This window comes from Spea bombifrons, chromosome 8 (assembly GCF_027358695.1).
Source record: "Spea bombifrons isolate aSpeBom1 chromosome 8, aSpeBom1.2.pri, whole genome shotgun sequence".
Classification (NCBI taxonomy): Eukaryota; Metazoa; Chordata; class Amphibia; order Anura; family Pelobatidae; genus Spea; species Spea bombifrons.
In genome coordinates this window covers 45,574,696-45,601,899 of record NC_071094.1, presented here as the reverse complement: position 1 = coordinate 45,601,899, position 27,204 = coordinate 45,574,696, and the positions used below count along the sequence as shown (strand labels likewise).

General features: G+C 42.6%; 2 protein-coding genes across 2 annotated transcripts; both read left to right on the top strand.

The window, feature by feature from the left end:
- Positions 1-2,520: 2,520 nt before the first annotated feature.
- Positions 2,521-15,017, top strand: LOC128502709 (cytochrome P450 2G1-like). The gene is made up of 9 exons (XM_053472600.1): positions 2,521-2,622; positions 7,128-7,290; positions 8,287-8,436; positions 10,345-10,517; positions 10,943-11,119; positions 11,393-11,534; positions 12,986-13,173; positions 14,234-14,375; positions 14,825-15,017. Exons 1-9 carry the CDS (start codon positions 2,521-2,523, stop codon positions 15,007-15,009), a joined length of 1,422 nt encoding a protein of 473 aa, XP_053328575.1. The 3' UTR covers positions 15,010-15,017.
- Positions 15,018-17,664: 2,647 nt separating this feature from the next.
- LOC128503952 (cytochrome P450 2G1-like) lies at positions 17,665-23,604 on the top strand. Its single transcript, XM_053474147.1, has 9 exons — positions 17,665-17,841; positions 18,117-18,279; positions 19,937-20,086; positions 20,357-20,517; positions 20,946-21,122; positions 21,394-21,535; positions 21,911-22,098; positions 22,301-22,442; positions 23,420-23,604. Exons 1-9 carry the CDS (start codon positions 17,665-17,667, stop codon positions 23,602-23,604), a joined length of 1,485 nt encoding a protein of 494 aa, XP_053330122.1.
- The last annotated feature ends 3,600 nt before the right edge of the window (positions 23,605-27,204 follow it).

Sequence of the window (27,204 nt, the reverse complement as noted above, 5' to 3'; positions counted from 1 at the left end):
TTTTCCAGTTCACATCAGGGAGATTAAAGCCCCCCATGATTATAACGTCCCCCTTCACTGTCATTCTAGCTATTTCCTCCACTAGTAGATTATCTAGTTCTTCTACTTGTCCTGGGGGTCTATAAATCCCACCTATGCGAGTTACTTTACTTTTGCCAAATTGTACTGCAACCCAAACCGACTCCTCACCAACTTGTATTAAATTAGATTTTATGTTATTTTTCACATATAGGGCCACCCCCCCCTTTCTTGCCCTTTCTGTCTTTTCTATATAAAGAGTACCCCGGTATTGATATGTCCCAGTCATTTTTCTCATTATACTATGTCTCTTATAATGGAAAAAAACAACAAAAACCACTAGTACCACTTCTACCTCGCCTAATGGGTATTATTGTAGCGTGGGAGATGAGTGCAGTGCAAGTTGCGTCAAAAGGTAGTTGAGTGTAGTAGTAAGGTGAAAGGACATCTTACCAATCATTGTTTCTGTACCGTTTGGATATCTCTGTCTGAGCTTGCCTTGTACCCCGAGGGATGTGTTTATCTGCCAATGTTTACCAATTGTCCTGCTGCTAATTTTGCTGCCAGCATTTCGGGAGAAGCACCACTTCTCCGGTTCGACTCTCAAATCCTCCGGCTTGCGGAAGCTGGGTCCCGATACGTCCCACTTTCTCTCTTAACTGGGGGGTGTCCTGCCACGTCAGTGGGTAAATTCTGGCCGCATCCCGCAAGGGGGGTCCAGGTAGCTGGAGCCTAAACGTTCCCAGGTATGCATATCACCGTCCCTACTCTGAGAGATCAATTCACCAAAATGATTCCATTTTTGGAGAAATTTAGTCCCATAGCATGCTGTTGGATGTTTTTATCCACTGGTGCAGTGCTGCTAGTGATGGTGGTCGTGCAGTGCAAAATCACTGGATCGCTTCATAAACCTTAAGATGGTGCTGCTGTAGAGGAGTCCAGAAGATGTCGGAGATCTCTCTCTTTCGCCCACAGTTGTTTTTCCGAATTTTAAAAAAAAAAGGCTTACGAATTTCATCCGAGCCAATGGTCGGAAAACGAAGATCATAGTCTGTAAAGGAATGCAGATAAAAACAAATAAAAAATGCTGTCCTAAACAATTTTGCTTGTCATTTAAACAAAACTACGTATAATTTGTGGGGCTCATCATATTTGGAAAAAGGGAAAGTATGAGTTAACAAATCCGTGGTAAAAATGTAAAAACAAAACTCAAGTCCTAGCATTAAAGCTGTCTCTGGACAAAGTACCCCAACTTTGGTGAGGCTTATCTCAGCTCCATAAAAACCAACACAGACCACGAGTTTGGGAGATTTTAGCAACTGATGTTAAGTCAAGAACTCCAGGGGGTTTGTAGGGACCCGCATCCCAATGCAGTCCCCTACTCTGAAGCATTGCGTTGCACAGTGATAAATGGGTTAAACATGTATTGTGCAAAAGTAATCAGATAAGATCTGATATTCTAGAAAGGTGGCTCCTTTCACATGAAAATTATTCCAAACTCATTAAGTAAAAGCTCAATAATGCCTGCAGCGCTGTAAATGAATATTCAAATGATAGCTGAGCCAGTGCTGGAGTAAATGAATCCCTTCCTTTGGGAGGATCAAGTGTATAGTTTGCCAATTATACTTTTAGAACCCAAACCCTTGATGTCTCTCTCTCCTCCCCTGATACCCCCTCTCTCCTCCCCTGATGCCCCTCTCTCCCCTGATGCCCCTCTCTCCCCTGATGCCCCTCTTTCCTCCCCTGATGCCCCTCTTTTCTAGGAGGTCAGAATGTTTGCTGGGTATGAGGGGATCGCAGGATTCTACAGCCCTAAAAGCCCCGATAATGTGTATAGAAACAGCAGTTTAGACCCCATAACATCCCAAAAACATGGCAAATCAATGTATGTGGGACATGGCTATATCCAGGGAATGTTGAATGAAAGGTTTTTATGTATTGGCACATATAACATATACTATTGAAAAAAGCAATTTTCCTGGACTTTTTCCTCCTGAAATATAACACACATAAACTAGAATAGTTTTAGAAGAAAGTCCTTGTTTTCCCTCAAAAATGGCAATAATGCTGAAACCCATTGTGACCTTAAAAGTAAAATAGCATAAAATGTTTCAGTCCTTAAGAGGTTAAGGACACAGATTTGCCCAAATGGTTGCTTGACCAGTAATAATATATCCCGGTAACATCTGTGTCACCCCACCCCTTAAAATTAGATGGAAGCAAAACCAGTTGCAGGTTCCAACCCGAGATGTTTTTTGTTTTTATATCTAAGATCAGTCCAAGTTTTAGCACGCAGTATTGGCTCTAAATGATGTTCATTCCTCTGGAGTCTGTCCAGTCCAATCCACCCACACCCAGCGATAGTTCCGGGTTTGTTAAACCACATCTGTGAGCCGTACCGAGCAGCCCATCATTCCAGCGTCCATCATGGTCTTCATGTGGATTGAGATACTGCTCCTGGGGCTTTTTTGCTGCCTCTTCGTACATTCAACATGGAACTCAATGTACAAGAAACGCAACCTGCCTCCCGGACCGACCCCTCTGCCCTTTATTGGAAACCTGCTGCAGATAGAACGGGGGCAGATGGCAAATTCTATGATCAAGGTTGGTCTCTTTAAGTTCTGGTTATAGACAAGTGACCTAGGAAGACAATCCGCAAAGGGTAAGCGACACTCGGATTTAGTAGAAAATATTGACTTCATTGAAGTCGTATAAATCTCTATTTCATATTAAAATTTTGGCTCCTGTCAATTTAAAATGTTGATATGGAATGAAGAGATTTCTTTGACTTCAATGAAGATCATGCAATACTTTCTACTTTCCAAGTGCCGCATACCCTTTGTGGACTGTCTAAATAGATTTAGGAGCTTGTGTCCAGTCCTGAGGTTCTCAGCGCACCGAGTGGTCCTTTGTGGGAGTCTCGATCAAAGCCGAGATGCTAGCTATTTAAGTGACTAAGTGACCTGGTCAATGTAAAGTGTCCTAATGACAGTCACATGTTTAAGTTTTGACGCAACGATTGTTACACATTTAACAGTTTTAACTAGACTTGTGCATTCGTATTCCAGCCAACATGAAAACTAACATTTTCGTTGTTCAGCCCGAATACCGAACATACGAACATGGCGGCGGCAAAACGTATACGAAGATGAAGACTCACAACACGAAGAATCTTGCTGAGGAGGCCCCTGCAGGCGACCAATAGACTCACTCGCTCGGCCCTTTAACTCCTGACAGCGCAACTCTGCCTGGGGAGACCATGGTCTCCCCGCTCCAAGAGTTAAAGGTCCGTACAAGCGACTCTATCATTCGTATGGACCCTTAACTCTTGGAGCGGGGAGATCAGTAGTCTCCACCATGATTTTAAAAGTCTGTAAGAGCGACTCTATTGGTCGCCAGCAGGGATTTTGTCTGCCATCAACCAATGAAGTATAGGTGCACTTCATTAGTTGATGGCAGAGGAGGCCCCTGCAGGCGACCAATAGAGTTGCTCGTACGGACATTTAAAATACTGGCGCCAAAGCTGCTGTGTAGTGTGTACCGCGTTAACCCCGTATTAACCCCTTCTACAAATAACGGCACGACAAAGACGAACACGAACAGTTGGCCGGCGCCTAAGTCTAGTTTTAACCCAAGATTGCTCACACCTATGAGGACAGGAAGGGCGTTAACAGGTTTAGGGCTGCAACTAACGATTATTTTAATAATCGATTAGTTGGCCGATTATTTTTTCGATTAATCAGATAAAAAAAATGAATGTAAATTTTTCATTTATTTAAAATAATTTACTAAACAAATGATGTTAAATACAAACAGCAGAATAAAAAAACTTTGATAATACATTTCTTGTCTTTATTTCCCAACCAGCCCCCCAATATATGCACATTTGAGCCCAGGCTTGCTACGCTGCCTCCCAGACATGCCATGCTGCCCCCCCACATATGCCACGCTGCCTACCACAGCACTCCACGCTGCCTCCCACATATACCACTCCACGCTGCCTCCCACATCTGCCACTCCACGCTGCCTCCCACATATGCCACTCCACGCTGCCTCCCACATATGCCACGCCATGCTGCCTCCCACATCTGCCACTCCACTCTACCCCCCACATGCCACTGTGCCTGATACGCCTTATACCCCCTGAAACACCACTCCATCCTCCCCAGACATGCCACCCTGCCCTCCCCACATATGCCACGCCATGCTGCCTCCCACATCTGCCACTCCACAATGCCTCCCACTTATGCCACGCTGCCTCCCACATCTGCCACTCCACGCTGCCTCCCACATCTGCCACTGTGCCTGATACGCCTTATATCCCCACTCCATCCTCCCCAGACATGCCACCCTGCCTCCCAGACATGCCACTTCTCTACCCCCAGATATGCCACTCTACCCCCAGATATGCCTTATACACCCTGATACACCACTCCGTCCTCCCCAGACATGCCACACTGCCCTCCCCACATATGCCTTATATACTGTATATGCCTTATACACCCAGATATGTCACTTCACTGCCCCCAGGATTTAGATTCCCCTAAATTAACCCTAAACTCCCCATTAACCATAACTGCCCCTAAATTAACCCTTAACACCCCCTTAACCACAGCATCCCCTAAATTAACCCTAAAGACCCCATCAACCACAGCATCCCCTAAATTAACCCTAAACACACCATTAACCACAACTGCCTCAAATTAACCCCAAACACCCCATTAACCACAGCTGCTCCTAAATTAACCCTAAACACCCTATTAACATAACTGCCCCTAAATTAACCCTAAACACCCCACTAACCATAACTGCCCCTAAATTAACCCCCACCTCCCCTAACTTTCAGTAGCCCAAATATATATATATATTACATACATATATACACATATTTATATATATATATATATATATATATATATATATATATATATACACACACACATACACATTATATATATATATATATATATATATATATATATATATATATATACCGTATTTGCTCGATTATAAGACGAGGTTTTTTTCAGAGCAAATGCTCTGAAAAATACCCCTCGTCTTCTAATCGGGGTCGTCTTCTAATAAGACCTCAAATAGAGGTCTGATTAGGAGACTAAGATCCAGATCCCCCGCACCGCTGCAGGGGACCTGGATCCTCCTGTCTCACCCGACCCCCCCATCATACACACACTTACCGGTGCTTCCTGCTGTGTTGCCGGGGCAGCGGGTTGACGTCTACGCGATCCGCGTAGACAACGTCCGCTGCAGCCGGAAGGAGGTGTGGCTAGCAGCGGGGGTTGTCTGCGTCCGTCGCATAGACCTTCCCCGACTGTCAGAGATCAGAGTTCCCCGCACCGGTGCCGCACCGGTGCGGGGAACTCTGATCTCTGACAGCCGGGGAAAGTATACGCGACGGACGCATACAAACCCCCGCTGCTAGCCACACCTCCTTGCGGCTGCAGCGGACGTTGTCTACGCGGATCGCGTAGACGTCAACCCGCTGCCCCGGGGGGTATAGGGTGTGTGTGTGTTAAATGGGGGCATAGGGCATTTCTGGAGTGGCGTTAAGGGGGCATTTAATAGAGTACTCTGCCTCCTGAAATGCCTTATACCTCCCTATATGCCACTCTGCCCCATAATATGCCTTTTAACCCCCTAAATGGCAGAGTGGCATAAAGGGATATAAGGCATTTCTGGAGGCAGAGTGCTCTATACAATGCCTTTTAACTCCCCTAATGCCACTCTGCCTCCTGAAATGCCTTATACCTCCCTATATGCCACTCTGCCCCATAAAATGCATTTTAACCCCTAAATGCCAGAATGGGATATAGGGGTATAAGGCATTTCTGGAGGCAGAGTGGCACATAGGGGGTCAAAAGGCATACCATGGGGCACAGTGGCATATAGAGGGTTAAAAGGCATATCATGGGCCACAGTGCCATATTGGAGTGGCAAGCCTGGGGGCAGATGTGCGTAACTGGGGGACAGGTTGGAAAATACAAGAAATAAAAACAAAAAAAATCTTTTTCTCAATCATAGCTTTTATTAAAAAAAATAGTTTACATGAATTAACATTTACTGGTAAAACTTTTTTCCTTTGGGGTCGTCTTATATTCAGGCTTTTTCTTTTTTTCCTAAGTTAATATTCAGATTTTGGGGGGTCGTCTTATAATTGAGCAAATACGGTATATGTACATATACTTACAGTTAGATGAGTGTCACAGCCATGTGGTTCTGGCCTGGAGAAGGAAGGGGCGGGGCCAGTTGTCACAGTGATTACAGGGAGGGGGAGTAAGTAGGAGCTGCTGCTGTGAGACGGTGAGTCAGACTAAACGGATTATATAATGAGGGGGATTTTTCAGAGCGTTTGCTCTGAAAAAACCCTCATTTTATAATCGACAATAATCGATTCAACTAATCGATAATGAAATTCGTTGCCAACGAATTTCATTATCGATTATTATCGATTTTATCGATTAGTTGTTGCAGCCCTAAACAGGTTTGAGGATACAGAGATGACACTTTCACTTAATGGATGGAATCATGCACACAATTTATTAACCAAATCAAAATACTTGAATAACAACCAGCTAAACGCCCCAGCTTGCACAAGGAGACACTGAAAAGCTACATGCTGCTTCACGAGACCTGCCGCGGGGCTGAGCGCCAGGCACCATACGGTCACTGCTGGAAGGGGTCTACCTTTATATTTTATAGTAATAAATGAAAGTTTATGTCATTTCCTGTCTACATGCTCATTAATCATATATTTAGTTAGTGGTCTTCAGCCCCATTAGAGCATTCTTCATGACATCATCATGATTTTTAGCTCCTGTTATACCTTTAAAACAGTATTTTAACCCTTTCCTCAATAATTAACTCTTACGCCAATATGCCTTTATCACACTATTAACCCTTTTATGTCATAGCTTCTGGGAACTACAAATGGGTTAAGGAGATGTAATGTAACCTAATGACAATGACAAATTCAACAGGTCCAAGAGATTATTAACAAGCAGTGTTTTGTAGTGTGAGGATAAAGCTTGTGTATTTGTTCTATTCTATCCTTGATACCCCACTGGTGCTAACACTCGCATTGTGTACTTTAGCTGTGGAAGAAGTACGGGGACGTCTACACATTATATTTTGGCTCCAGTCCTGTCATCATCATCTGTGGGTATCAGGCTGTGAAGGAAGCTCTTGTTGACCAAGGTGAAGAATTTGGTGCCCGAGGAAACCTCGTTACCATGAACAAGTTTACCCAGGACTATGGTGAGAAGGAACCGGGTCTGGGAGACTTGTGGTTTACAAGATAGAAAGGGGTTTTCGGGAAGCCTCATGTAAGCCTTCAACCTCATGCTGACGAGTCCCGTTAAGGACGAAACAGCTGTCAGTGAGCGGTAATCTGGCTATTGCACCTCTTCCCGAGTTTTGTCTAAAGGCTGTCCTGTACAGGGGGCAATTACTTTCAAGGGATCCATGTATAAAGTGGGTATAGAGGCAAAAAGTGATAATTGTTGATCTTATTTGCATGTGACCACCCAGAATCCATTGTGGATGTGGCAGCACCATGAGATTTCTGAGGAAACAAACAAGCCTTCTGGCTTCTCTGGTGTCTGTAGATGAGCGTTTAATAATGCTTCTACATATATATATATATATATATCTCATGTGACACAAAAGCCATCACTGATTGTTTCATGTGTCTGAAAATACAATGATCTGCACTTGTTTCTCTCTTGCACACAAACTCCCCTTCTCCTCTAATTCTTTCTCCTCATTCTTTCCTCTCCCAATGTTTTTTTTTATTCTATCTGTCTTTCTTGTCGCTCTCTCTTTCTTCTGTGTGTCTTTCTTGATCTTCCTCTGTGCACAACACTATCGAGCAACATTATCCCAAACACAATACTGTTCAACAGCCCCTCCAAGGAATAAAATTTCTCATGTAGTGAGGAGTATTATAACAAAGGGTGCACCTAATGAAATTTCTCCTGAGACCACAAAATGCCCAATCCCAGGTTCCTAAGAGGATCACGTATCCTAGGGGTTATCGTAGATCTCCCCACAAATATAACCTTACAACTTAATCTAACGTCATAATGATGGAGGATGTCACTACATGTTATCCTCAAACAACCTCACCAACTGTTAATGGTGAAAACATAAGAAGTAATAGAGGTAGACAGATAAATATGACTGGTGGTTAAGTAAACAGATAGAAAGCTAGATACACATTTAATAATTAGAAATGTTTTTCATCCATTTCAGGGATTGCTTTCAGCAACGGGGAACGATGGAGAACGATGCGGAACTTCACTTTGAGGAACCTGAGAAGTTTTGGGATGGGGAAGAAGAGCACTGAGGAGAAGATTCAGGAGGAGGCTCAGTATCTCGTGGAAGAGTTTAAAAAGTCTAAAGGTTTGTACCGTATTTGTAAGACCTGTTGACTATGGGTTGGATGACAAATACTGCAGTGCTATGGACAAATAAATATGAAGATACACTGATACTTGCTGCAAGGTGAGTGCCTTCTACAGAGATGATGCACAGACAGTGGAGGCTCCTCCATAGGAGGACATGCGCACGTGAACTCCCAGTGCAGAAGGAAAAACAATTGCAAATTTCATCAAAAATCCATTTAATGTAATTTAGATTACAATGGATTTTTGATGAATTTTGCAATTATTTTTACCTTTTGCGCTTTTGGGTTCACATGCCATGAAGCCTCCTGTCCCCTGATGTAGCTTGCCTATGCCACGAAAGAGCTATGAACAGGCAGCCTGTTCATAGTTCTTTCTTCTATCTCACTGCTGCAGCGCACGTGCGATAGAAGAAAGACCCTATTTGGCTCAATTGCTGCCGCTCTTGCTAAAGCGCCGGCTGAGCCACCCATTTGATCTCCCAGCCGTCAGCTCCCAGCCGTCAGCACACTCACCGCCCAGCCCGGAGTCTCCCCAGTGACTGACGCGAGCGGGGAGACGGGGCTAACAACGCAAGGCGCGGTGAGCCATTATTGTGAACCCCCATCAGAATTACCCACCAGCCGCCACTGTGCACAGACCATAGATTAACCCCTTCAATCCCCTATAGACGTGCTGGGACGTCCAAAAAACGCCTATTAAGAAACCCCTATGGACGTCCCGGCACGTCCAGCCCTTCTTGCAGCGTCAGGGACACATCCCTGCCTCTGCACGGGAGACCAGGCTGTCGTTTGACAGCCTGGACTCCCCACTGACAGCAGAAGCCGGCATCGCCGGCTTTCTGCTGTTCGATCTGCTGTAACAGCTTCCGGCATGAAAGCCGGAAAGCTGTTACATTTCAAACTGCGCGATCGCACGTCACTGCTGACATAACCCGGAAGGTCATCGGAGGACAGGATATCCCCTGCAGGGGATATCTTGTCCTCCGATGAGGCACAGACGCTGCGATCTCTATGCACGTCTGTGAGAGATCACAGTGTGATCGGTGAAGGGGGATCGCAGGGAGGGGAGAGAGAAACCATGTCTCTCACTCCCCCTCCCGTCCTGAAACAGAAAAGCCGGAAAAAAAAAAGTTGTCATTTAAAAAAATAGTAAAAAAATAATTAAAATAATAATATAAATAATAATAATAAAAAAAGAGGACCTCTAACCATTTTGTGTAAATAAAAAAAATATATACAAAATTAAATATTAAAAAATAAAAAATATTTTTTTTTTTTTTTTTTTTTAAAAAACCTTACATCCCATTGCCCTAGCATAACATCTAGCCAGTATAACCCTCCTGCCCCCGTTCACAACCCCCAAACCCGTTAAGCCATAGGCATAAAGATTATACAAAAAATGTACACCTTATAGTATGCTCCCTGGTGCTGGGAAAGTATGGAAAATCTATATAAATTAGGTATTTCTGAAATCAGGACACCTGAATTGATAAATTCCATCACTTTAACTAATTTTGTGAGGATTCAGAGGGAAAATGTTAAAAAAATCAGTTGTTGTTTTTCAAATTTTCTCTAGTTTTTACTAAATTTCTCATTCTAAATTTTCAGCTAACCATCCAACTATGGTATCAAAAGAAAGCTCTATCTCTCCTTGAAAAAATAATATATAGTTTACATGGGTACACTATTCACAGGAAAGGAGAATAATCTCTGAACCGACATACCACAAAAATGGCAAAATTGCTCCGGGCTTTGAGTTACCAAAAACCCCTGGGATTGAAGGGGTTAAAGGGCGACCAACATTCTCCTGCAATATACCAAATGTTATTGACCTTAAGTAAATTTCAGATCTCTGAAGACTTTTGTCTCAACAATTTTACTATTATGCAATCTCTTTACCCCAGGGATGCCACTGAACCCATCCAAAAATATCATTAGAGCTGTCTCCAACGTTCTCTGCTCAATCATATTCGGAAACCGATTTGAATACACGGATGAGAGGTTTTTCAAGCTACTCGGTATTGTGGAGGAGATTTACCGCCTTACAAGCAGTAGCTGGGGACAGGTAAGACACAAAGTTTACACATTCAATCTGTAGAATATTTTTCAAACAAATTGATCCAGGGAACGTTTTAACATCAAAAGTCTGAGCTGGGGAACTTGATCACCCAACAAGACTATCTTCCCAATTTGATGACCCCATCGACCTGCCACCCTAGGCTAGAATGTATTCCTGGCTGCCACAGAATCATGTTGATCTTGCATCAGTCAGTGAAAGGTTTTCAGAGCCAGGAGGCACCTTGAAGTGTTAGAAATGTGACTTCCATAAGATAGAGAGTTAATGGGTGGCTTTCTGCCGCTCATTAACATTCCATGATTCTTTTAGTCGTAATCCTCCCAAAAGATAAATTAGTTTCTGATGGAAAAATCTATGTATATTTTCTGAACTAATAATATGAAATACTTGTTCATAATTTTCACCAATTTCTTACTCTCTTAAAGCTTCAGAACATATTCCCAACACTGATGGACTACATTCCAGGACCTCATCAAAAAATATGCTCCATTTCTGAAGAACTGAATAAGTTTATATATGAGCGAGTACAGAAGAACCAGGAAACATTGGACCCCGATTCCCCAAGAGATTTCATAGATAATTTCCTTATTAAATTACAAGAGGTGGGTGCTGCTACGATAATTATCATAGAAAACCTCAAACAAGCTATATTTATAAAGGGGTTACAGGACATTATAGGCAATCATATAGATTAAAATGATGGGTTATATGGAGTTATGGGAGAAAATACATCAAAATCAGTGAAATGACTTTCACCGTGGTCAGCCCTTCGTAATGTGCAGCGGCGTCGGGGATATTAACATTTTAATCTCACTTGAATTCAGCGGCAAACCTTATAAATAAACCCCTCTGGTGTCTTATTGGTGTCTTCACAGGAACAACGGGATCCGGCTTCAGAATTTAACATGAGGAACATTATGATGACATTTTATACCCTGTTTCTGGCCGGGGTAGAGACCAGCACCACTGTACTGAAACACTCGCTCCTTATACTGGTAACATACCCCGAAATACAAGGTATTACACACCGGGGCAGGAGGAGCCCATGAGCGCCACGCTAAATGCAGAAGACCGCTCAACAGGTGGCTTTAATAACTGGAATTTATTATAAGTAAAAGAAGGCCAGAGAAACCGAGAAACTTCTTTCCCAACATAAAAATCCGCTTGGAAGAGATTTGTCTCAAAAAATCCCCGGGTAACGGCAGATCAGAATTACGCAGCTTTCTGATTGGAAGATTCTGGGTCATTTTCACACGCTGTCTTCAATGGTCTACATTTACAAGGGTTCTGGCTGCATTTACCCCCTGGCCAGGTCCTTTCTGAGCTGCCATTATAGGTGGTATACACTGTCACTTGTGGTATAGATGTTTTGGACATGGCAGGGAATTGCACATTGGGGATTATTCAAACACAAGGTGGTAAAAATGGAGGGCCCGAAACATTTATATACACACACACACACATTTATTTGCTAAGAAAATACCACAATTTCTGCAAACTTGCCCCAGAATGGCTCTCCATCAGCTCCATTGAGGGTCTCTTCTGTCAGATAATTTTCAGGTTATCCTATTAATTGACCATTGGGCTGTTCCGTGTTTATGAATGCCGTCACCCCCTTGGTTTTCCCTGCTGTAAGCCACTGTTATGTGGATGCCCGCTTTCACGTGGTATCATAGTGAAACCTTCCGCACATGTATGTGTCTAGGGGTTGGAAGGAATTTCGTAATCTATTATACCGTATTGGCTCGGATATAGGCCGCCCCCGTATATAGGCCGCACCCTAAAAGTTTGGTGCTTTTTTAAAGAAAAAGTTTTTTTCTTTAAAAAAGCACCAAAAAAAACATGCTGCCACTCTGCCCCCCCGAGATATGCTGCCACTGTCCTCCCCCCCCCGAGATATGCTGCCACTGTCCTCCCTCCCCGAGATATGCTACCACTGTCCTCCCTCCCCGAGATATGCTGCCACTGTCCTCCCTCCCCGAGATATGCTACCACTGTCCTCCTCTGCCCCCCCCCGACTTACCGGAGCAGACTCCGGGGTGTCTTGCGGGGCAGGCGGGGGACATCTACGCAATACAACTTCCGGATGTGCCGGCACTATTGCGTAGACGTCCCCCGCCGGCCCCCCAAGACACCCGGGAGTCTGCTCCGGTAAGTCCGGGGGGGGGGGGCGGTCCGTACGATGCGCTTAGACAACCTCCCGTGCCGGCACCCCCCCCGTGGGAAGTGCTGGCAGGGGAGGCTGTCTGAGCGTATCGGGGAGTAGGATGCAGGTCCCCTGCACCGCTGCGGGGGATCTGTATCCTAACCCCGCTGCCTGCCCCCGGGACTGCATGTCCCGGGCGTCGGGCGCTAGACCCCGAATATAGGCCGCACCCCCACTTTAAAGACTTAAAGTGGGGGGAAAAAGTGCGGCCTATATTCGAGCCAATACAGTAATTTCATGATTTTTATTGTTGTTTTTACAGCCAATGTCCACAAAGAAATTGACCAGGTTATTGGACGTGGGCGCGTCCCGAATTATAACGACCGGGCTAAGATGCCGTATACTGAAGCCGTGATACATGAGATTTTGCGCTTTGCTGATATTGCTCCACTCAACGTCCCCCATTTGGTCACAAAGGACACCAACTTCAGGGGATTCAGCATTCCCAAGGTTATGGTCTAAGTGATTGCGTGACTTTTTTCTACATTTTATACTTATGTAGAGACGTAACATGTTTGCTCTAGCGAGTGGAACAAAATCTCCACTTTCTCTCCACAGAGAGAGAATGAGAAGAGACAGAGATCAATTGTCAGAGATCTTGTCTGGGACATAGGAAAATGGGTTCACCCTTCATTGAATTTCGGGGCAGTTATCACTAGGGGGATCATATCTTGACTACACTTACACGTAGATAACCTTATGTGCTCCATGTACACACGCAACGTAAACAGCTAACACATAACCATAATGGTCCGCACATAGAACACGGCCATTGCTGTGTCTTTGAGAATATAATTTCCATAGAGAATTCTCAACAGTAACACACACTGACGACACACCGAGGCTGCACATCATAAATTGTATATGTCGTATGTGTCTGGATAAGTTTGTGTATGTGTAAGTGTCGGTGTGCGTGTGTGTACATGTCTGTGTACATTATTGTGAGCACCTGTGTGGGTGTGTTAGTGTGTCTGGTTGTGCTGATGTGACTGGATGTGTGTTGGCGTGGGTGTCTTGGTTACCATTTAGTGGTTGTGTAAGTGTGAATGTGTACGTGTGTTAGTGTGTCTAGTTGTGTTAGTGTGTCTAGTTGTGTTAATGTGAGCGTCTGGGTATTTTAGTATTGATCAATTAAAAACTGTTTCTATTTAACACATTAATTATGTGAGATCTTTATAATGGGACATATTTCCTAATTATGATATATATTATGATACTAAATATTACGAGAACATACAATGGTTGAGCATCGCCTTAAAAGAGAGAAGGGAGATATGACCCAATCTTTTAATATATATATATATATATATATATATATATATATATATATATATATATATATATATATATATATATATATATATATATATGGATTAAAGGCAGTCCAAGATGGGAGCCGTTAGAAAACCACGAATGGAAAAAACCGGCATCCTACATTTTTTGGCTGAATCCTAGATCCAAACCAAACCAATCAACCCCTATGCTAACTCCAGCATCCTTATTCCTTCAGGGTATTGAAGTCTACCCCATCCTCTGCTCCGTCCATCGGGATCCCACGCAGTTCGCCAACCCGTATAAGTTCGATCCCAACCATTTTTTGGATGAGAACGGCAGCTTTAAGAAGAACGAGGCCATGATGGCGTTTTCTGCAGGTGAGGCATTATCATTGGCTAGATATCTGCTGCTTGCAGGTTAAGGTTTGGCTCCAATACCAGATTATTTTTGGGAACTCTAGCCCTTCATTTTCTTTTGCTTTTAGCTTTTTTTAGCTCAGCTTAATTTCTTCTTTCTCTAGGCCGCTGGAGTTTGGTTTAGCAATGTTACTCTCCACTCCTTAAAGGCTGTCCGGGACTAGCCCTGCTCTTATATTTGGCTGGCCCTTCACAAAACCACTTCCCCAGAAAAGGGAAATCTCCAGATAATCTAGCCTGACCAGTTTCCAGATACGCGCATGAGCTGGGCATTAAAGCCACAACCAATTAAATTTTTGGGACATCCCTAACATATGGCACTGCCTAATGTGACCTGTTGGCATAACAGTCCTATCAATGCATCTTTGGAATTTATTTCCTTAGCAAATCACCTCTATAATTGTCTCTAGGAAAGCGGATCTGCCCTGGGGAAACGCTGGCTCGGATGGAGTTATTTGTGTTCCTCACCACTATCCTGCAGAACTTCACGCTAACCTCCCAGAAGAAATTCTCCGAGGCTGACATCACCCCACGTATGGGGGGCTTGATAAATGCTCCGATCCGCTATGAGATCTCATTCATTAGCCGCCAATAAAGTAAAGCAGACAGTAAAGCCTCTTTATACGTTGTGCTTTTTCCGGTGTCATGTGCTTATAGCTGGGATACGAGGACGCCGTCCTGAGATGGAGCATTTTATTAGCTCTTAGCCTAGCAATATAGAAATATACCTTTCAGTAAAAATCAACTTGTAAGGAAGCTGTGAAGTCTCCTAAATGACCATATATATACTGTTATATACATTACTTGGCTTTCTGTCATATTCGGACTGGTGTATTTTCCGTTGGCGCAGTATACGCCGTTATCAGTAACGAGTAAAAACGAGAAATTGTATTACTGTCTTCTTCAAATGCTTGTCACGTTATTTACATAACTAATCAAACAAAAACACAGAAAAAAAGCATTAAAAATAAGGGGTTAACTGACATAGTAGAATTTCCCTATCTGCCAATGATGGGAAACCCCAGTCCATACTTTATATGTCACTTCTGGATGAACCCAGGCCGAGGGTGCTGTGAGTGGAAGGATATGTTCATTGTTTTAGGTCTCCCTTGTATGATTCACGTGACTGCATATATTTAGTGCTTAAATAAAGAGTGCTTTGGGCTACACTATCGGAGCGTGTCTGTGAGTTATGAGAGATACGGGTCAGGTTGGGTCATGAGAGGCCTCTAGTGGCCAGACTTTAACCGTAGTTAGGTTTGATGTGTGCAGTTTATGGGGTTCTCCGCTAGGGGGGTATGCTGGAGGGTAGACTGATGTATAGAATTGTAGAATTAACCTCTAACATGACGCGTTTGTTCTTTAAACCTTCTCTATGCTCAGCTGTTGTGTTCCATTTGAGCCTACAGTTCCGTATGCAATTCAGCATCCCAGATTCCCAGGCCTTGCTTCTGATCTTCTGTAGTTTATAGCTCTCCAAAGGTCAGAATGGGTAGTGGGAAGCGGGTCAGAGATGCCTCCCAAAGGGTTTTAACCCTTCATCCAACCAGTAACTGTATAGGGAGTGAGGAGGAGGCATGGCTTGGGGTCTGTGTACTGGGTAATACAGCACTTCCAGGGTCTTTTTACCGTACGTAGCGTAGGGGGAGAGAGGGGCAGTTGATAGTCGGTCCTGGGTGTTAGAAATAGGCTATATTGCAGGGAAAGAAGGGGTTTTTCAGGTGCCAACATGTTTTTGTCTAGGGCTACAATCTAAAAACCCAGGTAGTGCAAATAATAAAATGCATCTGAGGAATGATTGCATCACTACTGCGATGAAGTCTATAAAAGGCAAACACAGAGGATTATATTGTGAATGAACAGAGGGTTGTTAACAAGAATGTTATATCTTTTTAGATAAGGTGTCTGGCATTGTCCTCATACTACATCCACATGAGGAACCTCATTTCTTAATGTGTATGTATGTGTATATATATATATATATATACATATATATATATATATATATATATATATATATATATATATATATATATATATATACATACACTCTAGTTTGAGGGGGATTCTAGTTGTTTACAAAAATTGACTTGCAAATTGAACTCACATGCCCTCACCTGGAACATGCATTGGTTCAAGTAGCAAGCCCTTGCCCACAAGTCACAGATTGGTGAATGTGCGAGTTGTTTTACAAGTGTTAGCACGTGGGGTCATGCAACTGATCACTTGACTTCTTAGTGAATACAAAAGTTACATACAGCAATGTTTCATGATAAAATAGAGAGAAAAAAACATGTTTTTATAGTGATAATAGCCATGCGTTAATATTACACGACTCATAAAAACAATTAATGATTTTGGAAACACTTTGATTATTTAGCCACTTAGGTGTCTACTAGTTGTTTTCCAGAAACCTACATGATATAGTTGTTTACAATCAATAAGCCCACTTAATGGCATTCAAAGATTAAAATAAGCAATATATATGAAACCCATTTTATGTGTATATCATGGGAGCAGTCATTTGAACTTCCGGTTCTCAGCAATGGAGCAGAATTCATCTCCACTGCTGCCCTATGGCTAACCCTGTACTTCCTGGGGGGATATGGCGAGATATCCTGGCGCTCCACTTTTACCTGAATCGCGGAAGGAAACTTTGGAGGACTGTGCCGACTGTACCTGTAATGAATTTATTTCATTTTGCTGTTATATGAACAGAAATCTTAACCCGAAATGGTTTCTGGATTTACATGGATTATTGCTCCCCATTAGGTTATCCCTTCTTTGAATTTTGCTGATTGTTGTTGATTGGTTCAGGCAAACCTTTGTAAGGTTGGGAAAGGGAAAGAACGCTCAGATAAGGCTGGCTTTGCCACAGGCTGCCACCAACCTCAACTTCCAGGTAAAATACTAAGTAAGAATTTAGACCAAGAACCTCCAAATAAACTAAACTGGTTGACAAGTAAGTTGTGCAGGCTATAGAGACTTTTAATAAGTGTATTCAGTCACGCTGAAAGCTGGACGAATAACAAATCCCAGCTGAACCGGTGCCAGTCCTCTCCTTTTACTTCTATTTTAGACCATGTTTTGAAGCAATACACGTTTTAGCATGTAGTGTTCATTCTAATGGGTGTGCATTCCTCTGGAACCTGTCTAGACTGATCCATTTACATAGAGTAATGATTGTTCTACAATGTGTTAAATCACATATCTGAGTGGGGACGAGCGTCTCATCACCTCAGCATCCATCATGGTCTTAACGTGGGTCGAGATACTGCTCCTGGGGCTCGCTTGCTGCCTCTTCATCCGCTCAACATGGAACTCAATGTACAAGGACCGCAATCTGCCCCCCGGACCGACCCCCCTGCCCTTTATTGGAAACCTGCTGCAGATAGAACGGGGGCAGATGGCGAAATCTCTGATGAAGGTCGGCTATTCCAGTTATTTATTGTAATGCAAGTAAAAAGAGTGACCTAATGACGTGTTTAATGGGTTAAAGATACGGTCCCGTGTAAAGTGACCTAATGACAGCAACGTGTTTAATGGGTTAAAGGGACAGTCTGTTCTTTCTAATAAGAGTCTTTATAATAAGAATTTCTTATTGTTGGAGAAGTTTTTTGTAACCTGTGTGTGGAGGAATTTATTTAATTCGGTTTATCTGTCAAACCCAACAAGTGTTAACACTGTGATTGTGTATTTTAGCTGTGGAAGAAGTACGGGGACGTCTACACGTTATATTTTGGCTCCAGTCCTGTCATCGTCATCTGTGGGTATCAGGCTGTGAAGGAAGCTCTTGTTGACCAAGGAGAAGAATTTGGTGCCCGAGGAAACCTCGCTACCATCAACAAGTTTACCCAGGGCTATGGTGAGAAGGAACCGGGTCTGGGAGACTTCTGGTTTCCAAAATACAATGGGGGTTTTGAGAAGCCTCTTGGGGGAACCTTCAGAAATAAGCTTTAACCCCTTTGTGACAATGGCTGATTTTATTTTTTGTACCCTTTATGATAATGGCTGTTTTAACATTTCTGTGGTGCTCGTGTTTAGCCGTAATTTTCTCCTCTCCAATTTTAATGAACCCACATAAGTTATAGTTTTTTCAGGACAAGAATGGTTTTCTTCGGAAACCATTATTTGGATAATATTATCTAATTTACAATACCAAAAAAATATAAAATGTGGTGAAAACGGGAAAAAAAAACTTTTTCTCTGGTCATTCTGCCCCCATGTGCTATGTTTTTGGACTTATTTTCTTTGAACTGGATGATTCCCTTTATTTTATTTTTAAATTTTATAAAAAAATTAAACTTTTTGTATTTTCATTTTTTTTATGTTGCTGGATGCCTTGATTTCGAGCGATTGCAGTGACACCAACTGAGAGAAGAAAGCAATCTTTGATTTCTTTCTCCGTGTGTTTAACCCCATGATGTGCCAGGCACGTCAACTGACGTTAAGGGGTTAAAGACAAAGGAGATGATGTGTCCTTTTGAAATAAGTAAATCACTTAAGACATCATTCTCTCTACTTTTATGACATTACTACTTTTACAACAAAGCACAGCATTGGAAACACAATTCATAGTGCTGCTGAGTGCTCTAATCCTTCCATCTATACTCTTTTAACCCATTTGGGGTTGGGGCTTTTTCATACCCTAATGACTAGAGATACCTTTTTCTCATTTTTACCATATAGTTTTTTTTACACCATGATTCCTTGTCTCCATATTTAATGTACACACAGATTAAATATCCTTATGTTCAGGGCAAGTAGGGTCGAATTCATGTTCAGAAACGTTCAGAAAATGATTTACAGTATCAGCCAACAGTTTTGTTTTTTTTTATCTTTTAGAGGGCTGCATGTATCCCTTACATATAATTCTTATCTTATCACACTGTGATCAGCAAGCAGGGTTCCACAGCCCTGCCAATGGCAATGTGTACGATTGCAGTAGGGAGATCGATCAGATCCCTGCAGGGTCTGGACAGACCCTCCTGTGTCTCTTCTCACCTTTCAGGTCTTTCTGGAGCAATCACAGTGCACCCTGGGGTGGGTTTTCTGTGTCACTGAATGCCACAATATTAAGGCATTTCAGCCTCAATGTTTTTTATCTTCCATCTTTCTTTATGTCCTCTTTCTTCTGTGTGTATTTCTTGATCTTCCTCTGCACACAACATTATCGAGCAACATTCTCCCACACAACACTGTGCAGAAGCCCCTCCAAGGAATAAACTTGCTAATGTATTGGAGGAGTATAATAATGAAGGGTGTACCTAATGAGATTTCCGCTGAGACCACAATATGCCCAATCTAAGGTTCCTAGGCAGATCATGTTGCCTAGGAGATGCTCATACCACTGGACAATGGCCCTGGATCCCGGTGTCCCTACCAACAAAAACATAACATTCCAACCAAATCTAAAGTCACATTGAGGGTAACATTTCATGACACCCTCCATCAAACAACCTTACTAACTATTAATGGTGAAAAATAAGTCATACATTAGAAATCTTTTTCATCTATTGAAGGGATTGTTTTCAGCAATGGGGAACGATGGAGAACGATGCGGAACTTCACTTTGAGGAACCTGAGAAGTTTTGGGATGGGGAAGAAGAGCATTGAGGGGAAGATCCAGGAGGAGGCTCAGTATCTTGTGGAAGAGTTTAAAAACCCTAAAGGTTTGTACCATTTTTGTAATAAAAAAGGCTATTGGTTGGATGACATTGGACAAATACTGTAGTTGTACTGACAAAAAATTATGAAGATTCAATGATACATATTACAAGGTTAGTGCCGTCTTCAGAGATGATGCACAGACCATCGTAGATCGAAAGGGCCACCAACATTCTCCTGTAAATAAAGAAAATGTTCTTGACCTTAAATAAATTTCAGATCTCTGAAAACCTTTGTCTTATCAATTTTACTATTATCCAATCTCTTTACCCCAGGGATGCCACTGAACCCATCCAAAAATATAATCAGTGCTGTCTCCAACGTTCTCTGCTCAATCATATTCGGAAACCGATTTGAATACACGGATGAGAGGTTTTTCAAGCTACTCAAAATAGTGGAGGAGATTTGCAGCCTTACAAGCAGTAGCTGGGGACAGGTAATACACAACGTTTACACATTCAATGTGTAGTGTCTCTTTTAATATTTGCCTACCTCGGGATGCTCTTTGATCGCTCCAGATAGACATGAGAGATGAGAAGAGACAGGAGGGTCTGTCCATACCCTGCTGGGATCTGAACGCTCTCTCTACTGATTGATCGTACACTTTGCCATCGGCAATGCAGGGCTGAGGAACCCTGCTTGCTGATCACAGTGTGATGTGAGCACTTGTGACTTCCATACCCAAGAGTAAATGGGTTGTTTGCTGAAACCTATAAACATTCTATATTTTTTAGCTGTAATTCTCCTAATTATCTAAGCTAAATTAGTTGCACATGGAAAAATGTATGCATATTTTCTGGAATAACAAACAAAATTAAATGTGTGTTCATAGTTCTAACCACAGCGAGTCTTACTCTCCTATAGCTTCAGAACATTTTCCCAACACTGATGGACTACGTTCCAGGACCTCATCAAAAAATATGCTCCATTTCTGAGGAACTAAACCAGTTTATATATGAGCGAGTACAGAAGAACCAGGAAACACTGGACCCCGAATCCCCTCGAGATTTCATAGACAATTTCCTTATTAAATTACAAGAGGTGGGTGCTGCCTAAAATAATTACTAGATTAAAGCAGTGGCTAAAACAAGCTGTGCTAAAGGAGGGTTTTTTTATGGAGTGATAGGAGAAGATATGGCTAAATCAGTAAATCATAAATTTTAAGAAATCTGCAAAATAAAGTATAGAGGGTCAGCTCAGCCTTCCCTGCAGAAGGCCACTGGGGTCGGCCCTTTATAATGTGCAGCGGCATCAGGGATATAAATAATATGAATTCTGCAGCAAACCTGGTGTCTTATTGGTGTCTTCACAGGAACAACAGAATCCGGCTTCACAATTTAACATGAGGAACATTATGATGACATTTTATACCCTGTTTCTGGCCGGGGCAGAGACCAGCACCACTGTACTGAAACACTCGCTCCTTATACTAGTAACATACCCCGAAATACAAGGTATTACACACCGCTAAATGCAGGAGCCCATGAGCGCCATGCTAAATGTAGAAGACCACTCAACAGGTGGCCCTGGGTTTTTATGCCCCAGATGCATTACTTTGCATTTATCCGCATTAAATGCCAGTTGCCACAGCTCTGACCATTTTTCCAGTCTACCTAAATCATTTGCCATTTGGCTTCTTCCTCCAGGAACATCAGCCCTGTTGCAAATGTTTATGTCGTCGGCAAATAGACAAACCTTTCCATCAAGACCTTCTGCAATATCACTAATAAAAATACTAAAGAGAAGTATCGCTGCCAAATATTCCACACCTGTGTGTGGCTGGAAGGAATTTCATAATTTATAGTAATTTGTTTTTTTTATTTTTACAGCCAATGTCCACAAAGAAATAGACCAGGTTATTGGACGTGGGCGCGCCCCGAATTATAACGACCGGGCTAAAATGCCGTATACTGAAGCCGTGATACATGAGATTTTGCGCTTCGCTGATATTGTTCCACTCAACGTCCCTCATATGGTCACAAAGGACACCACCTTCAGGGGATTCAGCATTCCCAAGGTTATGGTCAATTTTATGGAAAGGGGGGTAAATTGAATTTGTCACTCATAGATCTTGTCTTGGACATAGGAAACATTAGTTACCCCTTCATTATGTGCTTCTTGTACACACATATAACCCAGGGACTGACAGATTTGCTGAATCCTAGATCCAAACCAAACCAATCAACCCCTATGCTAACTCCAGCATTTTATTCCTGCAGGGTATTGAAGTCCACCCCATCCTCTGCTCCGTCCATCGGGATCCCACGCAGTTCGCCAACCCGTATAAGTTCGATCCCAACCATTTTTTGGATGAGAACGGCAGCTTTAAGAGACACGAGGCCATGATGGCGTTTTCTGCAGGTGAGGCATTATCATTGGCTAGATATCTGCTGCTTGACAGGTTAAGATTGGGGTCCAATGCAAGATTATTTTTGGGAATTCCAGCCCTTGAGACAATGAGGCCCCCATCCCTCGGCCTTTCTCTCTTGGTAAGGGTCTCCTGAAATATTGTTGGACGAAAGATTAATTGCACTCTATTTTATGTCAAGAAAATAAATCAGAGCAGATCTATCATTTTACTCGTTCCGTTTAATGTTGAATTACATAGAAACAACATTTAAGAAGCCTTCTCAGTTTCTACGGCAACCAATCAGTACCTGCTTTTGCATCATATTAAATTATAAGTGTTTCCAGCAAAACACTTTTTTTAAATGAGGCAAAATGTAATTATTTCTGAGAAGCGATGGCCATTAAGTAGTTACAAAATTGTTAAATTCAGCAGGGTAGGTGGAACAGCACCTTTAAGATCGCTTGCTTGATGTACTAGGCTTATTACACATGATAAAGGAACTCACTACACCTCACTGTACTAAATAAACACAAGTAATATCGTTTACAGATTAAAATAAGCAACACATGTATTAAAAACCTTAAGTGTATACTATGGGAGCAGCCATCTTAACTTCCTGTTGCCATGATCTGTAGGATTATTCCTCCCCATTATCGCTTCATTTTTCTTAATTTGCTGATGTTTTTCTAATGAGGTGAAATACTCCTTATGATCATACCTGGGAACTTCTTGGCTCCGGCGACCCGGAGCCTTCCCTTGCAGGACGTGGCCAGGACTGCCCACTGACGTCGGGTGCGTTCTCACTGACGGCAACAGGAAACAACCCCATTTAAAGGGAAAATGGGCGGGGAGCGGGGCATGTCAAGACCATGCTCCTGCGACCCGGAGGATTCGGGCACTGCCCAATGTGACCTGTTGGCATAACATCCCTATCAATGCATCTTTGGAACTAATTGCCTAAGAAAACCACCTCTGTCCTTGCCTCCAGGGAAACGGATCTGCCTTGGGGAAAGTCTGGCTCGGATGGAAATATTCGTGTTCCTCACCACTATCCTGCAGAACTTCACACTAACCTCCCAGAAGAAATTCTCCGAGGCTGACATCACCCCACGTATGGGGGGCTTTGTAAATGCTCCCATCCCATACGAGATCTCATTCATTTGCCGCCAATAAAGTAAAGCAGACACAAGTGAAGACTCTTCATACGCTTTCCTGTGTCGTCCGCTTATACCTGGGACACAAGGACGTTGTACTGGGATGGGGAATTATAGAATACAGAAATATACCTTTTAGGAAATATCAACTTAGATGGGAGTCCCGATGCTATACACACAGGGGCAACATTTCTATAGTGCATAATGTATACAATATTATTTATTATTTATTCCTCAATACAATAGAGGTACTTATTAAAAAGAACGTTCAAGTAGCTCCTGGTTTCTCAAAGAATGGAATTGGGCAGCCAAGATGATGATAGCTGCCGTAAGAAGATCGATAACCAGTGTGAAGCGCAAATCGACAACCCAGAAATTGCCTAACGAAACCGACACGAATCAGGAACTCCAAATGTCGAAAAATGGTCCTACACGTTTTGCGGATGTACTGACCGCTTCTTTAGGGAGATCCTTGATGTACTTCTGACTTACTGTTGGCGTTATATAACACCAAAGATATGATGTTCAATATAATTGTGACGGATCGTCCTGTGCCCCAGACTGGACACATCCGCCCGTCAGCTCCTTCCCTCTCCCAGTAAGCGGACACGCTGTGGCTGTCCGAAGAAAGCAGTCACAGACCAGCACTCCCCTCAATCATGAGACAGAACTTCATGCTTTGAGGTTAAAAACAGAACTCTCTTTATTACAAACACACAGAACTTATATACAATCTCCATTCACTGTGCACCGAACCCAACCCCCAATCCCATCAGCCACATCCCCTCACAAATCCCATCACCCCCATCCCCTCACAAATCCCATCAGCCACATCCCATCACAAATCCCATCAGCCACATCCCATCACAAATCCCATCATCCACATCCCCTCACAAATCCCATCAGCCACATCCCCTCACAAATCCCATCGGTATACAGGGGATGCATCAGGTGAGGGGATTAAGGGATACAATGGGTTCCCCCACCTGTTATCCCCCCTGTAGTGCGGGTGCCGTCTGGGCAGACAGGGCTGTGCTGGCTGATTAAGAGCCCCAGCCAGATTATAGGATCGTCTCTTTGAAGGCTGGAGCTGCAGCCACATTCAAACCGGGTACACATAAATATAATAATAATAACAGTGAAGATCAGACAGGGTTCGTCACAATAATGTTTAAAAAATTAAAAGTTTGAGGAGATCTGATGAGTGGTATGTAATACATGGCGTATTTAATGCTATGTCTCAGAAAATATATTTATATAGATATAATTAGCCCAAAAATGATAATGCCTGAACCCAGGCCGAGTATTTGCTGTGGGTGGAAGGATGTGTTCATTGTTTTATGCCTGCTTTGTATAATTCACGTGACGCCATACATTTAATGCCTAAATAAAGTGTGCTGTGGTCTACACTATCGGAGTGTGTCTGTGAGTTATGAGAGCTACGGGTCAGGTGAGGGTTATGTGGTTTGGTTGGGTGTGAGCATTTTAGGAAAGTCAGAGATAAAATGGTATAAAAGATCTGACTGGATTGGGTACCGTATCATATAATGTTTGGATGAGTGGATATCGTGGCTGGTTTGACGCTGTAGTAGGGTGAGTTGAAGGACAGGTTGAGGAAAAGGAATAGTTAATTTTGGTTGCTTATGACTATTTTTTTATTAATATATTTTATAATTAAAGATGAATTACAGCAAGGATTCTATCTGGAGGATGTGACTGAAAGATAAAAATGGGGGTTCTCCCACTGTCACTGGGTAGGGGCAGTTAAAAGTAGGTCCAGAAACAGGCTACATTACATGGAATAAGGGGTGTTCAGGTGCCAACACACCTTCGTCTAGGGGCAAATTCTAAAAACCACAGTGCAAATAACAAGAAAACGCAGCTTTGAAGAATGACAGCATCAATACTGCAATGAAGCCTAGGAAAGGCAAACACAGAGGACTGCATTGAATGAACAGAGGTTAGTGAATCGCCAGGCTGGACATGTTAACCCTTCACTCCACTGATCACCTGACTTCAATTTGAACAGACCCAAAAGTGACATGCAATGTCCCAATAAAGCCCCAGACACGCACCCTAAAACAAGAGTGCCCCTCTCCGGCCTTCGGAGGCACGCTTTATGTATAACCACATAGGATTTGTCAGAAGAAAAGAGACATTATTTACTTACATTAAAAAAAACCTAAATAGCAAAACATTCTAATTACCAAGAAACTGTGTTACAATAAAAAACGTCATCTTTCTTCCAGAGGGCCCACCGTTCTCAGCAAGCCACACTGCATATTATTAGTTACACCAACTTTCTATATCTCTGTAAAAAGTGCACATTTACCACAGAATTCCAGGCAAATATAGCTAGAAAGCATCATACCTCCCAACAGTCCCACCTTTTGCTGGAATGTCCTCTAATCTCCCCTGACTGGGCCAGGAAAGCTGGGCTTTGACCCTTTGCAGGCAGAGCAGTTTATTCATGGAGAAATTACCTCAGAAAACCACATTCAGCACTAGGATGCTTCACACAAAATGGCTGCCAACCACAGAGACAGGAAGTGCTCGTTCCAGAATGTCTCCTAAACGACACCACATTGCAAATAAATATTATACAATGAATTTGGCTGCCGGTCACCACATAAAAGTGGATGCAGGGGGGCTGATTAAAATTATTCTTGTACCCATTAAAATAGAAAACTTACAGGCACCAACCTGAGTGCATTATGATAATATATTGAAGAAGAATAATATAATAATAAAAATAATAATAAGAGTCAAGAAGGTAGAAAATGCAGTCAGCCCAGCGCATTTTAACGTTATGATAGATATACATATTGCATCACTCATGAAAACGATATTGAAAACCTCATTGGTCTTCTCTATGTTTCCCCCCCAGAAACATACCCTACATTTAATAAGCAAAGATTAAAATAAGCAATATATACATATTAATGTGTGCATCACCTCCTGTTCTCAGCAGTGCCTTATTGATCTCCAGTGCTGCCCTCGGCACCGCTGTCCTGTCTTCTGGCCTTCGGAATATGACGTCATATCCTGGCGCTCGGAATATGACATATCCACGTTTAAATGAAGCGCATCTGGAAAGTATGGAGGTTTGTGTTACACCTGTACCTTTAATGAATTAATTTCATTTTGATACGAACAGAAATCTGAACTTCTGGTCTCCATTGATAAAATAATGCTGGGTTTGCCACAGGCTGCCACCAACCTCAACCTCCAGGTAAAATACTTTCTCATTTAGAGTGAAAACTTCCAAATACTTAAACTCGTCGACAAGTAAGTCTTGCAAGCTATAGACGGGTTTAATAAATGTATTTTGTCATGAAGAACGTTGTGAAAGTTCTCCTCTACGGACACAAATAAATCCCAGCTGAGCCTGTGCCAACACACCCCTTAAAAGAAGGTTAAATTACCCAGCAACAGGTCCCAACCTGAGATGTTTTTCGTTGTGTTTTTGACCATGTTATGAAACAATGTTTTGAAACAATACACATTTTAGCAGGAAATGTTCCTTCTAATGGGTGTGCATCCATTTATATAGAGTTCTACAATTTGTTGAACCACATATCTGAGTGGGGACGAGCGTCTCATCACTTCAGCATCCATC

Bases quoted from the DNA above. Each gene is read 5' to 3' on its own strand.
- LOC128502709 (XM_053472600.1), top strand. From the start codon at position 2,521: ATGTACAAGAAACGCAACCTGCCTCCCGGACCGACCCCTCTGCCCTTT. The intron at 2,623-7,127 runs GTTGGTCTCTTT...TGTGTACTTTAG, and splicing joins TGGCAAATTCTATGATCAAG to CTGTGGAAGAAGTACGGGGA. The intron at 14,376-14,824 runs GTGAGGCATTAT...AATTGTCTCTAG, and splicing joins CATGATGGCGTTTTCTGCAG to GAAAGCGGATCTGCCCTGGG.
- LOC128503952 (XM_053474147.1), top strand. From the start codon at position 17,665: ATGGTCTTAACGTGGGTCGAGATACTGCTCCTGGGGCTCGCTTGCTGC. The intron at 18,280-19,936 runs GTGAGAAGGAAC...CATCTATTGAAG, and splicing joins CAAGTTTACCCAGGGCTATG to GGATTGTTTTCAGCAATGGG. The intron at 22,443-23,419 runs GTGAGGCATTAT...CCTTGCCTCCAG, and splicing joins CATGATGGCGTTTTCTGCAG to GGAAACGGATCTGCCTTGGG.